Source organism: Talpa europaea, assembly GCF_964194135.1.
Source record: "Talpa europaea genome assembly, chromosome: 7".
Lineage (NCBI taxonomy): Eukaryota > Metazoa > Chordata > Mammalia > Eulipotyphla > Talpidae > Talpa > Talpa europaea.
This window is the reverse complement of record NC_140074.1, coordinates 7,993,892-8,010,030: the sequence shown is the minus strand read 5'-3', so window position 1 is coordinate 8,010,030 and position 16,139 is coordinate 7,993,892. Positions and strand designations below refer to the sequence as shown.

The 16,139-nt window shown below is 41.4% G+C and overlaps 1 protein-coding gene across 1 annotated transcript in view; it reads right to left on the bottom strand.

Moving 5' to 3' along the window:
• The window catches only part of DENND1A (DENN domain containing 1A), a gene marked incomplete at both ends in the record, with an annotated part of 451,205 nt that overhangs the window by 278,228 nt on the left and 156,838 nt on the right, over positions 1–16,139 (bottom strand). The window contains one exon of the mRNA XM_084237464.1: positions 15,456–15,575. Coding sequence (XP_084093590.1) covers positions 15,456–15,575 — 120 coding nt within the window. The remainder of the gene's footprint in view (positions 1–15,455; positions 15,576–16,139) is intronic.

The window sequence follows — 16,139 nt, the reverse complement described above, 5'->3', positions numbered from 1 at the left end:
AAAGTCTACAGCTAACTTTCTATTCTGAATAAGGCTAATCTTCAGATGTAATGAAACTAAAGGAGAAAGCCAAGCTGGGAGTGACACATTGAGAAAAGAAATGTGGGAAGCCCTGGAAAAATCTCAGTCCAGCTTAGATACGTCTTGTAGCTGAAAGTTATCTCAGGTTTTCAGGTCCCACTCTTCTGAGATGATGAACTCATACTATCTTTTAATGAGAGGCTCATATCTGCCTTTGATGTGTGAAAGACACTCCCAGCTGGAGGAGAGTACAAGAAAGATCTAAAATATTTGCTTGAGCTGCAAAGAGCTATTAATGAAAGTTTAGAAAATGAGGTAGCATTAGAGGGAAATCTTTAAGAAAAAAAAAAAAAGATGACATACTCTCATCTGTGAACTCGAAGGGGAAAATATTCCAGTAAAATAAAGTCTGACAGATAATGTTCCCTCCTCTGATGAACCCGAGCCCTTCACCCTCCACCTATTGGTTCAGGTACATTCTCAATCCCCTGCTATGCTGGAGACAGAGAGGGCGCATATAATTTGCTCTTCACACAAAACACCAAGGGTGAAACTCACATACTAACACAGAGGCTAGGAAAAACAGTGGATACTGCAGCTGAAATGGGGGAGAATTTTGGAATTAATCCTTATAAAACCGCCTTCACCGTGTGTTGAAGAATGAGTGCTCATAGCCAAATCTGCATGGAAGGGACTGTGAATATGGGTTCAAAGAATCCTGCATAATGCTCTCCACTGCTTAATATTCTGGGATGACTATCTTTTTAGTTGTCAAAACAAAACAAAACAAAAAAACAACAGAATCTGGCTTTCTTCATCACTTGTTAACTACTTAAATATATTTTCTAACAATATAAATTACTCTTAGCATAGGGCAGAGGTACAGAAAACAACTTCCGTAGGTTACTGCAAGTTTTTCTATTTGGAAACTGAGACACTTTCAGTCACTCTTAGCTGGTCTACAGAGTGACTACATTCCCTGGATGAGCAGGGACAAATCACAGAGGCTGTGCATTATTTGAGACCTTTTCATATGATTCCCTTTGATAGAAAATAGGAGATAAACATACGATGGAAATAAGAATTTCCTTTAAATTAAGTGGCTTATATTATTTTTACTGATATGTTAACTTTACAAAGTGCTTTTCATTATCTTTATATTATGGATGTGGGAAATGAGGATCAGATAAGTGATTCAATTTGTCACGTGGTTAATAAGTTTGAATTTAAACAGTTCTTTCTATATATAACAGCTTTGCTTTAGAACTTTAGGTAATGAAACATGAGGGCATCATCTACCTCTGTAGGAGGAATAAATGATTTAAGGTGAGAGTGCTGGAGAGAGAGAGAGAGAGAGAGAGAGAGAGAGAGAGAGAGAGAGAGAGAGAGAGAGAGCATGTATGTGTGTATACAGGCAAATATTGGGACTGATAAGTCATTTCAACAATTTTTTTCCTTCATCAAATACTTATATGGCACACCAACTATTCATATGTGTTCTCTCTTAATCTTGTCTGAATTCTTGTTAACTCTCTAGGAAGTGATACAAGTTTTCTTTTCAAAGTTTCCATATTCCTAGGCCAGCGTGCCACTGATTCCTAGGCCAATGTGACATTCCTTTTTTTCTCCTCACACATGCCTGCTTGAAATCATGCCAAACCTCCGCAGCTTTTAGAAGTGATAAGTCTGCTAGAGTATTTATGTTAAAAATAACAATTTCAACAGCATAACTGGAAATAAATATTATATTCCAACAACCAAAATTTAAGAAATGGTTAAGCAGAAAGAGATATGAACTGATATGATTCTGCATCTCTGCTTCCTCTTTTTAGTCTGGTTACATGATTCATTTTTCAAAACATCCTATCAGCCTCCCTGTCTTTATGTTCAGATAATGAAGTATTTGGATTAAAGACAAGAATTGGGGAAAATATTAATTTCTGCTCTCAATTACTCTGCTGGTTTGCAGAGGCAGCAAATGGCTGAAGACCTTTTCTTAGGATTCCTTTTTATAGAGAGTAGAGAGAAAACACTGCTTAACCTCCCCGTGCTTCAGTTTTCTCAATAAGTAACATTAACAGAGATCCTGGCTGCTCCTTCAGCCCAATCAGAAACTATAATTTGGTAAGACTCCAGAGGGGGTGGATGTTTAGTGCCATCTCTGGAACCACCAGTTCCCCAACCCGATTTGCAAGTTTTCTTGCTATATTTGAGCAACCCCACACCAATGAAAAGAAAATTAAATGAAGGGTTTCCAGGAGAAATGGAAAAGGCCAGGATCGTCACCTCAAAAAAGAAAGAGCAGTTATTTTCTTTTCCCCCTATATTGAGAGATCATTCTGAATTGTCTATCCCAGCCAGAACACTCGGAAGATGTGTCCAATTCGGGACAGAGGGTGGCTTTGGAGTGAAGGGCATCACAGTGCTCTGGAGTTCAGTCCCCTCTACACATACACAAACACAAGTGCGCAGCGCCCCAAAGCTGTTTGTCCCCTCGGCCTCACAGCTCTGCCAGTTGGCAAACCCAAGCCAGGAAGTTGTCAATTCCAATTGCGTTTAAGGCTGTGTAGTCCTATTAAAGAAGGCTTGCTGGTTAAGGGGCGTCCTCTGTTTCCAAAGCATGGGAAAAAAAGGGGGGGCTATGCTTAGATTGGAGCTGGCAACTTTCACTGACTAGAGTTTTCAAGGAGCTATGAATGAGTTTAACAAAGGAGGTCTGTGGCTAGTTTCTGGCTGAAGTCCATGTCAACAGTTTTTAAGGTCACAGGCCACACTAACTAACATTTATTCCCAGCAGACCCTGTTCTAAACACAAGCTGTAAGTAGTACAAATTTGGAATTTTTCTGTAATCCCTTGAGATATTCCTGATCCTTCCACATGTTTCTGCTCAATTAAAAACAATTCTCACTTTGCACCACAAGAGAGGCCGTGCTCAGCAATCTCAGTCCATCCTTAGGGTAGAGGAACAAAAACCTGGCAAATCAAAGGGCTCGAGTGGGGAAGGGAAGGAATTCAGCTGGATCACACTGAACAGTGCAGACAGCTCCCCAGGGGCTCAGTTTGTGAAAGCATAAAAACGGGTTATGACAGAGATCCTGAGGCCATAAAAAGCAGGTTTGAGGCACAAACTGGGAATAGGTTCCTGGTCCTTTTACACAAATAAGACAGAAATTTCCGAGAAAATTAAAAGGTCACCTACATGTATGCAGAACGCTGATAATCTATAGGACAGATGCTAAATACCCCACTGTGAAATGAATACAATCCTTTCTCAAATAGGATGAAGGTTTTCTCACTTCTAATGTTTCTGAAATCAGGATGCTTTTCAGAATCAATCAGAAAATTTAGTAGTGTGTTCCCCTCTCCTCCCCCAAAAGCTGTTTTTACATCAATGATGCATTTTATAATTGGTGGCATTTTTAACTCTTGCGGGGCAACATGGGAATCATTATTTTGCATGGGGCATCAACCATCTCACTTAATCCTCACAGCTATCAGGGGAGCACTTTGTGTTTTATGGAGGAAGAAGCTGAGGTGAGGAGACCTGCTTATACAAGCTACTAAGCAGTAGAACCAAAATCTGAACACAGATCCCCAGGCAGAGCTCAATCTCCCCTCACCAGCTTAGGAGAGGGGAGACCAACACAGAGTGTCAGTCAACATTTTGCTGGTTACAGCACCACCATTCGTGGCATTTTATATTTGGAGTCTTGTGCTCCGTGAAGGTAGAATTTTTCCAAATAAAAAATTATGTAAACTATGGTATAATGAATATTTGATTGAGCTTGACAGGATAAAGTTGCCAGAAGAACTACTGCATTAAAAACATACAAAGAAGAAAATTAAAAACACTCGCCACTCCATTACCTAACTTCTCTTTGATAATATTTTGGTATCCAATCTCCCAGTCATTTTTGCTATGAATTTCTTGCAAAATAGATAGGTCACATTCAAAAATTCATCTCTCACTTTTTTTTTTTTTTTTGCAAAAAATGTCCTAGATGTTTTCCATGCCATTAAATAATCACCAACAACAGAATTTTCATGGCTATATGGTTTCTAATTATTTTGGCTATTCAAATACAAATTTCTTCTAAGTTTTCATTTTTTACGCTATAACAAACATCCTCATACATGTACCTGAACATATTTCTGAGTTTTCCTTAGAATGAATTCCCAAAGTGGGAATATTTAAAAGTTTTAAATATATATTGCCAATCAATTCAATCAATATTGTCAACTGTTCCAGGAACATTTTGTACCCAGACCAACAGTGTATGAGCACCCAACTCGTGGCCCCCACGCGCTGTCTTCAATTTGATGTGGCCAGGCTCCCATAGTCCCAGTTATATGCATGCCCACACAGACCTCATCTATGGCACCCACATGTGTATATTACAACCACTCTGCCCTTTGATCAGTAACTTCTACATGGTGTGATGGTGTAAGGTGCCAACAGCTATCCTACCAAGATTCTTCACCTACATATCACTAAGCCACACCAAAAAAGTAGATACGAAGAAATTAAAGCTCAGGAAGAATAAAGGGCACACCCAAGGCACACGCCCATGTAAGCAGGACTCAAACTGGAGCCCTGCTCTGACACCAGACCAAGCTCTGTGCACTGGCCCACCTTGGAGCTCATGTTTCCTTTCAGGTAAAATCAACTTCCCTCTCACAACCCTAGGAGCCACCTCTTTCTTTAGCAATGCCTTTCCAGATAACACAGCCAGATTCATCTTTGAGGGAAGTAAAGAAGAGCAGTATCCAGATCTCATAGACTTTGAGAAAGGAAAAGTGCATGCCTTCTTTAAAAAGCAAGAAGTGGCCACAGTGTGGGACCACAGGAACATTCATACCCAGCTGGCAGAATCATAAATGGCACAGTCACTTTGGAAAACAATTTGGCTTTTTCTAATAAAGTTGAAGATATCCAAATCCATATTCTGTAACACGGTTATTCAACTCTGAGGCACTGCAGAACCTGGGTCCTGTGTGCACCAGGTCACCTGTTCAAGAATGTTGAAAAAAGCCACAAACTGGAAACAGCCCTAATAGCTGCCTAGGGCTGAATGCATGAACAAATGGCAGTAGGATCACATCAACTGGAACATTATCTAGCCAAGAAAACACACCACAATTTATGCAATGACATGGATGACTCTCAAAAGTTAAGCCAAAGAAATAAGACAGTAAAAAATTCTAAATTTAATTCCAAATTATTCTTAGATGCTGAAGGTTACATATTTGCTATGTTTGTGTGTATTCATGTGTGTACATATATATACACCCTGTGCATATATACACACAGAGAGTTAAACTCAACATACTTCTCGTTTTGCAGGTTGTATTTCACAATTTTACAAAAGGCAGCACAGGGTTGTAACTGAACATCTACCCAGTGAGATGTGATACACAAAGAACTATAACAAGTGTTCACTGTTTTATTTAAAATCTTTACAATACTCTAAATTAGTATTAGCCTCAACTTACATTGAATAACTGAGAGAAACATGAATGATGGATAAGTGAAAACTTTTTTTATTAGGAATTTTTCCTTCCCTCCCCCTCCTATAAATTTTAAGATTTAAAAAAATGAAATGTAGCATCAATACTCCTTCTGTTGCAACATAAGAACTGAAACTGAGGAAAGGAAAAATTCAAGGAATCCCACTACATAAAAGTTAAACAATCTCTAAAATAAAAAGACTTAGAATTGTAATCTCTGGGGAATTTGAATAAAGAGTTAAAAAATATATATAAAAACAAGTATTGTTTCCAGTGGGTAGGAAACAATGACTAGCTTTCCTCAAGTATAATCAACATTTAGTATTTCCATATAATAAGAAAAAGCACAAACTAAAACTTCTCTAAAATTGGCATCCAATTTTATAATATAATTTTTGTTTTTATAGAGGTAACAGTAAAAATCTCAGCTCAGTAGAAAACTGGACACTGGCAAATGTACCTTCTTTTGAGTTCTGGCGTGGAGGAGCTTTTGTTTGCAGTGGCTTTTGGTTTTTGTTTTTAACCCTCCCTCCCCAACCCCCCAACCCCCAGACTCCCTGTTTTCCAATGGGACTAGAATTATTAAAAAAAAAAAAAAAAAGACAGAAAAAGAAACCAGTCATTTCAAGAGCGCAGGCAAAAAACTACAGGACATGAAATTTTACCCAACTTCTTTTTCCACCACACTTTTACATCATTTTTTTAATGTCCAGTTTTAGAGCCAAGCGTTTTATTTTATTTATATTTTTTTGCTGCATTTTGGGCTCATTAATACATATAAAGAGCTAGTTAAAATACCAGACTGAATAAATGAACAATGGGACAATTAACCCTACAACAAAGCTCCACCCACTTTACTTCAAAGGCATCTGAATAGAATGGATTAGACACCATAAATGATGCCTCTCAGAATTAATTTCATAATAAATATTGCTTTGTATTATAGATAAGGGATTAAAATTTTCTATAGTGGCAGTCTAAACTTGTGCATCAAGTTAAAAGACAACAATTGCCCCTGGTTTACTGAAGATTAGTGGGAATCCCATGAATAAGAAATAAAAACCTATTCAATCCCTACTGCATATGACTATATGGATTTAATTTTATTTACAACATTTAAAATGTTCTCCATTTCTAAGTTTTAAGATATGTGTAATTTGCTTTCATTCAGAATGTAACAGATTCAAAAATCACAATTTGCATTGCTATCTAACTTTAAAAGTAGTCACTTTAGGCTACATCATTCTTCGCAAATTACAATAAAACTGACGCTGATAAAAAGGATTACTTACTTTGAATATGTAAATGTACAAAGTAAAATAAGGAAAGTAAACAAAATATATCATGTCTTACTTGATTTAACTAAGACTTTTAATATGATTTCCACTTTTGTGTTTATTGTTTTTAGATTTAATAACTTATTCTTCACTGTCAAGAATCAGGTTAAGCTAAAAAGCAATCGAGAATTTGTTAACAAAAATACCAAAATATTTAGTTGAATGACAGATTTACTATAACAAATGCATTTTTAAAAAAGAACATATTTTAATAAGAAATTTTTTTTCAGGTTACTCAGGGCTTCTTCCCTTATAAATCAATCTCACACAAATAAGTAATACAGCCGACAACATTCCCAGGCAGGAACATTTAATGAGATGTAAAGATGCTTACAAAACATAAGTGAAAAAGCCAGCTGCAAAGCTTGACTACAGCACCATCCCAATTCAAGGAAGGAAACACCCCTAGTTGTCGTCAGAGTGGTAGGATGACAGATTTCTTATTTTTCTTCAGTTTCTACGTTCCTCTAACAAGAAAATATATCTTCACAATCTCCAAAAATAACATCTTAAAAAGTAGTGGCTCATAACTGATAGAATAGTGGCATCTTCCAGCTTCAGATGCTGGTGTGAAGAGGGTTACTGTTACCTCCATGTTCCTAGAGGGAGGAGAGCCAGGCTTCCTCCTTCTTCCTAAACTGATGGCCGGAGGGCCCAGCCAACGTCTCTTCAGACTCCCCTGTGTACACACAGATCTACCTTGCTCCTAAGAGTGCAGCTTAGATCTGAGGGGCAATTTAAGTGTGAAGCATACTGAGCTATGTCCATTTCCACCGCCTGCCTAGTAAAGAGGAAAATAAGGCTCAGTGCATGAAGGATTGCATCAGTGCCTTCGCTTGTTGCCGCTGTCGTAGGAAAGCGGCTGGCTTGCAGGGAGGTCCCAGGAAAACTGGCGACACTCAAACTCCACCAGAAAGCACTGACTAGTCACTCCTGTAGAATGTTTTTCCATGTTTCAAAAAGAGTCCCTCGTGGGAAATTCTTAAGACTCTTTGAGAAAGCAGGATCAATTTTACTGGTTTCCATGCAAACACAGCCTGCATCAGATTTAAACAGAACTGATCATTTTCTTTATAATCATATGTTGGATTGTTCACCAAGATTGCAGTGGTGCTGGTCCAAAGGCAAGGCGATTCCTTGATGCGAAGAGGGGGTTACTGAGTTTTGGGAGACCTTAGTCCCAGGTGTCTTTGGGCTTATTATCCTGAGTTGGAATAGTCCATGTCACATCCCAGACAAAGTCATGATTGGGGTGAGAAGACTGCTATTAGTCAGTGAAAGAACTTGGGACAAAAGTCTCTGCTCCTCAGCGATCATTTGCACCTTGTATGAAATGAAGGTGGGCTGCAGTAACCTTATTTCTAAGAACTCTTTACAGTCACCTCTAATTAAATATACATGCAGAGATGAACAAAGTTTTGTAAAGGCTGCTTTGGTGGCAAGAAAATAAAATTTGAAGTTCTGAATTAGAGCCACAAGAAAGTTACTGGAAATGAGGATGCTGTAAGTTGAGAGTATGAGCTTTGGGGTGGACTTTGGGTTCCAGACCAAAGGTTCTCCCTTGCTCCCTTGCTTGAGACCTTGGCAAGTGACTGCATTCCTTTCCGTCTCCATCACTTTTTCTCGACAACAGAGATAATCTCAGAAAGTTGCTGGAAGAATAAATGAATTATGTCAACCACCTGCCAGTTAAAATAAATACTAATTGCTCCCACCCCTTCCAAATCTTCTGTCGTGAACCATACTGACTTAGTCTACCCCACTACATATGGGTATCTGTAACAGTATTAGCCAGCAGCAGCAGTTGCTAGAAAGAAGAGTGAAGTATGGAAGGAAAAAAAAAAAAAAACAAAAAACAAAACCTAAGTGCATTCCTGGAATTCCTAGGCTGCCCTGTGCTGAGCTCATGAGACAAGGAAGTGCCTTGCTTTCCAAACAGCAGGAAAACGCCACATCTCTAGGAATGTCCAACTCAATCAGTCTCAAAATATAACACTTCTTTTAGCCAAGATCTTGGAGTTTCAAACACCCACATCTGTGGGCTCAAGTGGTCCCAGGGCAGGCTTAGCAGGGTGGTTTCCCTCGCAGAGGACCGAGGGGCAACAGGAGCTTCCCGGGACGGTGGACAGCCCCAGAGCCCACTGCTGCCTCGCAGACACGCCTGTCTTCCAGTGGCCAGCTTCCCCACCTCACTCAGCAGGCTGCTGGGACAGCCAGGGAAGTTTTATTTATTTCCCTTTCTTCTCTTCAAAGGTGATTTTCTTTAAACTGTACAGCTTGTTACTATTGTTGAGTTGTGGCTCCCCGGAGGATTATTCGTTTCTAAGCATAAAGGCATCTGTGTGGGCAATAAAACATGCAACATTCTCCCGCCACTTCGTTGTTTTGTTGTCGCTTTAATTAAGAAAGAAAAAGTTATAACCTCCCCCAAAGTGATGTTCTGATGAGTCCCCCCACTCCATGCAAGTCTTGCAAAAACACTGAGAAGCCCAGACAGGGCCTTGGGCCTAGTACACCCAGCCATCCCAGCCCCAATCCCATGAGCGGGGTACAGAAGCCATGCAGCACCAGGGTCCCCATGCTGGGTAAAACTGTCATCTGCCACAGCAACTGGGCCTTCTCCCAGCTGACCATCCAGAAAACAACATTGTGCCCACTGTATTTTTAAGGGGAAGGATTAAAAAGAAACCAAACAGCTTCAGAGAGATGAAAACACTGGAAAAACAGAGGGAAGTCTTCGGTTAAGTAGCATGAAACACCCAGGTTTCCTAAATGGTATTTAAGACAGTGGGAAGAAAGGCTGATTTCTCCTGCAGGGGCGCCAGCATGGATGCCCAAACTGCCCTCAAACATCAGGCTGTGCATTTTTGTATAGTAGGGTACCCTCAGGCGAGACAACCATAAATAGCTTAAAACAAGGAGATTCCATCTGTTTCTGGAATATTTCAGCAGCACCTGCTTTCAAGGTAAAAATCTGGGAGCTGTCCCCACAGCTTTCCTTTCCAACTCCCTTCTGTACCCCCCATCCCTTATTTTAAACTAACGCAGCTAAGGCACACAATGTGAAAGGGCTTCTGCCTCTGCACCTGCCTAAGGAGAGTCCTTTGATATTTCTCCTGAACTGTGTGTCTTGTTTAAAAAACACTGGAACAGTTAGAGAAAAGCCCACGTTCTTCAAAGCAGACTCTTTTATTACTTCTAGTTTCTTTCGCTCGTGAAAGCTGAGCTTCTCTGTGTTTACAGTAGAAACGAGTAAAATACAGATGAAAAATGATGCAATAGTTGTTCCTGCCATTAAGTCAGCAAGTATTCCAGAAGGAAGATGGTTCTCACTTAACACAACTAATGTTTAAACACAAGCCCATATGCCAACTTGCATGAAAAGGAGGACAATCCACTTCCTCACGAGGGCCCAGGAACATATTTCATTAAGTTAATGCTTTAAAAAAAAAAATCTAAAGTTGGGACTTGAAAATCCAATTGAGATCAATGTGCGATTTCCAGTGATGTGCAGCACCCCTCCTGACAACCACCAGAAACCCCAATGACCAGAAACTGCGATTTCACTTTTTTGGTCCACAGACCTCCGTGTTTCCAATGTCCATCCGGAAACCATCCGATGACCTTCCCTCTGCCCCCTCCAGTTTTCTATTAGATAAAACAAAATCCTGAGCATGCCTCAAAAGGGCTTTCAAATTCTATGGCATCAGTTCTTTCTTCTGAAAGAATTCTGATCCCTCTCTCATTGTGCTACACCTTCCTCCTCTCTGGGTCACAGTGAACACCAGTTCTCATTGTCCTAGAGATTTTTTTCTCCTCTTCTCCTCCAGGCAAGCCCCCTTCATTCCTGAAGATCCAGTTTAACTTGCACCCACCAGCAACTGACTTCACAGACTTTCCAAGTCTGATGGGCACTACCTACTATGTGGCCCCAAGGAACCTTCCACACACATATTTTTTAGATAGCATTTATCACATTTTTGTATTTACTTGTTTACAAAGTCCCTTCCCAAAGCCTGAATGGCTCCTAAGAAGTGAGCGCTGTGACAATGAAGTGGGGACTGGGCACCGCCAGAGGGACCTGGAACAACATGCCCGGGAGCATATTCAGTTCTGAATTAGGTGAATTGTCTGACAAAGAGTACATGTTGATTTCATTGTATAATACCAAATTCAGCAAGATCAGTTCATTAAGATCTTGGTAAGTGTGACAAGAAAGGTTCTCAAATGGGAGGCTGTCTGTTTTAAGGTCCCTTGGGGTAAATAAAGGCCAAAGGCTAAGTGGCCTACACTGCTCAGCCAGGTATCTACTAGGTCCTAAGACATCTAATGGAACAGAAACGCTAAAAGTTATAAAATGTAGATATCTCAATAAAAATGTATTATAGGTTGTGACTAGCCTTACTTGGGTATAAACAAAGTTACTCGAGTTTTCTCAAGAGTATAAATAAGACCACTATACATAAAAGGGAACTTGTGGAATACAAATATTTTAAATATTTTAAAGTTTCCTTTATAAAGACTAAAGAAATTTATTATTGCAAGATATTACCTCCCATAACCACTCCCCCACCACTGCTACCACCACCACCTCAAACAACAGTTCTAAAGCTTTGCACTCTAGTGCTCCTGTTCATCCCAAACCTGAAGTTGGCTATAAACAGTGTATTTCACTACATTTTTAACCTTGATGGGGCATTGTCATTTGGGTAAACTGGAAGTGGTAGTAAAATTTTGGTTCTAGGTCACTTTTATAGCTGGAAGATGTCAGAGGTAAATGTTTATGCCACATAAACTCAGATGGCGTGGCCTAAAATACTTCCTCACAATCCTGGGTTTATAATGAAGAACAAACAACTAACATATCCAAAGCTACTCCTATCCTAGCTGGTGTTTTTAATACAGTATTTGCTACTATCCAGAAACTAGTTAAGGACATTATGATGAATTTCAAGAAGAAGTAAAATGCTTGAATGGTAGTAACTAGTGAACCACGGGTGGAAGGAACGCGTCTGGCCTGACACACAAGGCCAGACTTGGGCTCCAGTGTGACTGCCTTGCTGGTGACAAGAGTCCGAACCAACCTTTTAAACATGTTTTCAGATAAACACAGGACTTAAGCCTCAGGCATCCACTCTTTCACAAGGTAAGTATTACTAAGTGCCTACTATGTGCAGACATTCTTCAACAAGCTTGTGGTGTATTTATGAACAAAACATAAAAATTCCCAGTCTTCACGGAACTTATATTCTCGTAGGTTGGAACAGGCAATGTCTCCAGCAGTAAACTGAAAAAAACTTTGTATAAAGGATGTCTAAGAACCTTTCTTTGTGAAACTAAGCTTATATTTTATAATATACAATGCTTATCCCTCAACACTAGACCTCTACTGTGAAATCCAAAGGTTTACCTCTGAAAACTAGTAAGAATTAAGCTTGCAAGATGAACTGTTAGCATAACTGTAGTTCATACTTTTTCTTTGAATTAGCATCTCACAAGACTCGCCCTCTCAGAGTCTCAGTGTCCTGTTCTTCCATCTAACAGAATACATTTCCCTGTCTCTGGACGCCATGCACACAAGCTCTCTACCAAGTCCTGGAGACACAAAGTTGCATAAGACACAACCTTTACCCCTAAACATTTAGTTCAACAAGAACAAGACAGGAAAAGCAAGTTTATGAGTGGATGTGAAGTATGTAAAGCATGCTGGCTGCATCCAGAGGCAGGGACAGTTAGATCTGCCTGAAGAAGGCCACTCTAAGGTGGTGCAGATGCCAAACCTGGGAGGATAGGTAAATTGATGAAGGCAGGAAGGTGTGGTGGCTCATAAGGACCAGGAAGCAAGTGCTAAAAAGCTAAGTCCTGTAACAGCAGAGGCCACATCTGCACAGAGGCCACCACAGGGTGCTATGTCCCTCATGAGAAGAAATGGAAAGCAGAAGTCAAGGTGGCTGTGAGCAGACTCAAGTTGGAGCTCTGCGTGCACTGAGAAGGGTGACAGCACCTTAAGACACAGGTTAACTAAAGGGCAAACTGAGGCAGCAAGGAAACCAAGCAGCAAAAAAGGACAATGCTAACAATGTAACCTGAACCCAAATCACACTAGCGTTCTGTTAGCAGGTGGGCCTCTCCACTTGCCATTGGACATGACACCCACTGGTCACCAGGGATTAATGGCAGACCCTTCCATCCGTATGCCAGCCTCAGTCTAGCAATGTTTGCAGCCCAGGCACAGGGGAAGTGCCACTGACTATGCCCTTTATATCTGCACCAGCTGTATAAACCAGAGAACTCTCTCCCTCATGCTAAATACCCAGGAATGCATGTCCCAGAATGCACAAAGTTTTTTATTTTTAACCACAAGCACTATCTCCTGGCACTAAGAAATCAATAGCAAGAAGACACCAGGCATGGGGTCACTCTATGTGTTACAGATAGCATACTCTGCATTGTGTCATGCGTCTACCCAGCTAGTCTTGGGAACGCCTCAAGGGCAGGACCGCTAATAGCAGTACTCCAGGAAGGGCTGACATGCCAATGAATGAATGAACTCACCAAAATTTTTCCCATAGTTCCAAGAGAGTACAACAGATAGATACAAAATGCACCAATTGCTGCTATTTTTCATTCTAAATGACGATAGCATGAGGGGTATTCAATTAGTTTCTTGCAAACTTGACTTCCGTGACCCTCCACACAGACACACAAAGTCAAACACTGGAATCGGAGGAGGGCAATTTTTAAGTTTTAAGTAGTTTTCCACACTCAGCAGTTTGCTGAGTGAAAGTGATAGTACTAGTTCCCCTGCCCCTCAGTCTGCCCTTCCATCCACACACTCACACCCACCAGCTTTGAAAAAGAAACACCATAACCCACAATACTCAGGAAAAAAAACCTTTCTGCAAAAGTTTAAGGACACACTGTAAACCCTCATTTTCTCTACGTGACTGTATACATGTGCAGTATCCTGACAAGGCTGGAAGCTAACACTATAGAGAAAATGGGCAAAACAATTTTCCTTAAAAGAAAAAAAACGGGGAGGGAAGAGCATAAGGGACATGGTGATGGTTCATGGGTGATGTGGTGGTGGGAGATTTATGGGGACTACACCTATGGGGAGAAATCAAATACTGTACAAAAATGAACACTAATGTAAGAAAATTAAAAAGTTTAGTAAAAAATAAAATAGAGTTGAGGAAACTATTGGGAGACAAATTGTACAAATAAATGCCATAAAGAACTCTTAAATAAGAAAAAGAAAGGGGAAAAAAGACCCATCTTATTACATCAATAAGTAAATAATCATTTACATCAGAGTCCAATACTCTGGGCAGGGAATCCTCGGGCCTGGCTGTGAGGCCTGCTTCAGAATAGCTGTGCACACTTATCCCCAGAGCAGCTGGGGTACCTCCTTCCTAAGGTCTTTCCAGCATTTGTCCTCTAGTGCCCAAATTATGGAGCCTTTGTTTAATGAAGAAGAGAGCTGACTTCACTGATTAAATAAGATTTGTGTAAAGAAACACAAAAGTAGCAGTCCAAACTGACAGTTATTGAGCGGAGGTACTTCAAAAGTCAGCCCTCTTCCCCTGTGGTGTGAGAGGGTGTGTTGGGGGACCTAGACCAGAGCGGGGCCGGGGTGGGGGGTGTCCTTTTCTCATTGAGGAGAATAAGAAAGCGCAGCGACTGGTATACCAGAGAACTACCCTCTCTGGAATTCACAGAGGGTCTGGTCTTTTATCCCCAGGCCCAAGCCTAAGACTGGGGACCCGGGTTTTGTCAGGGGCGCCTCCCTGCTGTCCTGCCCTAGGCCGCTCCACATGAGCAGAGAGAGACAGGAGGCAGGCCCCTCTGACACCTACTTAACCAAGGCAGATGGAGAGGAGAGTGTGGGGGATGCCTTTACTTCCCCCTCCGGAGGCGCCCAGCAGGAGTCCTCAGAGCCAGCAGCTCCAAAATCGGATTTCCACACATCCTCCCACCCCAGAACATGCCTCGCCCCTCTGGCAGGAGGAAACAGAGCATTAAGCGAGTGTGGCTCTGGTGCACAAAGGGGGTTTTAGAAGACCTCAAGAAGCCTTCTTACCAGATTCTCTGCTTCCCCCCAACTTCTAAGAGGTAGCCAAGCTGGGAAACAGTTACTCACTCACTGACCCGAAGGGGGCAAGAGCGTCACTTTGAGGAGGTTACAATCAGCGTCTGCAAGACGTCCTGAGCTACAGACACATACTTTATTAATAATCTTACATACACAAAATGTCCAAGGGAAAGCCTAACAGGCTAATTTCTGACAGCTCCAGATAACAGCAGGAGCAACTGAAGCCAGGCCGACTCTCCAGCGTGCACAGACGCCACAGAAGTAATGACGGCTTTCCCACCCAAGGGCTGAGAGACAAATAAATACATACAATTATCTGCAGAACCTAAAGTGCAAGACCAACACTGGGAAGTCCTTCTCCCCGAGTGCAGTGACTTGTGGGGACCCGATAGGAAAATAAAAGGAACAGCTGGAAAAGTTAATTGCAGAAGAACAACGCAGAAGCTGACATTGATCCACAGAGCGCGCCCAGGGCCAAGCCACTCTCCCTTACCTTAAGATACAGAAGCAGCTCTTCGCTCCGGAAGATAAGCGACAGAATCCGAATCTCTGTTTGCTGTCAATGTCAGTGAGCACGAAAGTGAAGTTCTGGCCAACTTGGCTCACTGTGAGGCTGTGGCAAGGACAGAACAAAGGGAAAAATGAGTGTGCAGTAAGTTTCTTGATAAAGTATCTAATCACTGACAAGTCGTTGAACCTGTAACATTTCCTTTCTCAGTGGAACTCTTTACAAATGAGCTTAGGATTTACACACTTCAAGGGAACAGACTAGGAGCTAGTGAAATAAAATAAAACAAAGACTGCGAGCAGCCTGTTCCAGGGACCACCTCCTCAGACCGGCATGCGGCCCCCTTAATGAGGTCGGGCAGGTAGCCCGGATGAGCAGCCCATCAAATGCTGAAAGGTGCATGCTATTAATCTCATTTTCTAGAAGAGGAAATCGCCCATAGTGGCACTGCCTAAGATGCTGGCTGGACTGTGGCAAAAAGTTGGTGTTAAACAGAGGTCTGTCTGTTCCAAAGGCCATTCAGCTGGCTTGCTGTTAGCAATGCCCACATGGTCATTCCCGGGTTCAGAAAATCAGTCCCCCCTGTGCAGCAGGGGGACTGAAGTGCCAGCCACACTCAGAGATGTCATCACACTCACCCTCCCACCTGATACTTAGATGTTGTTGTTC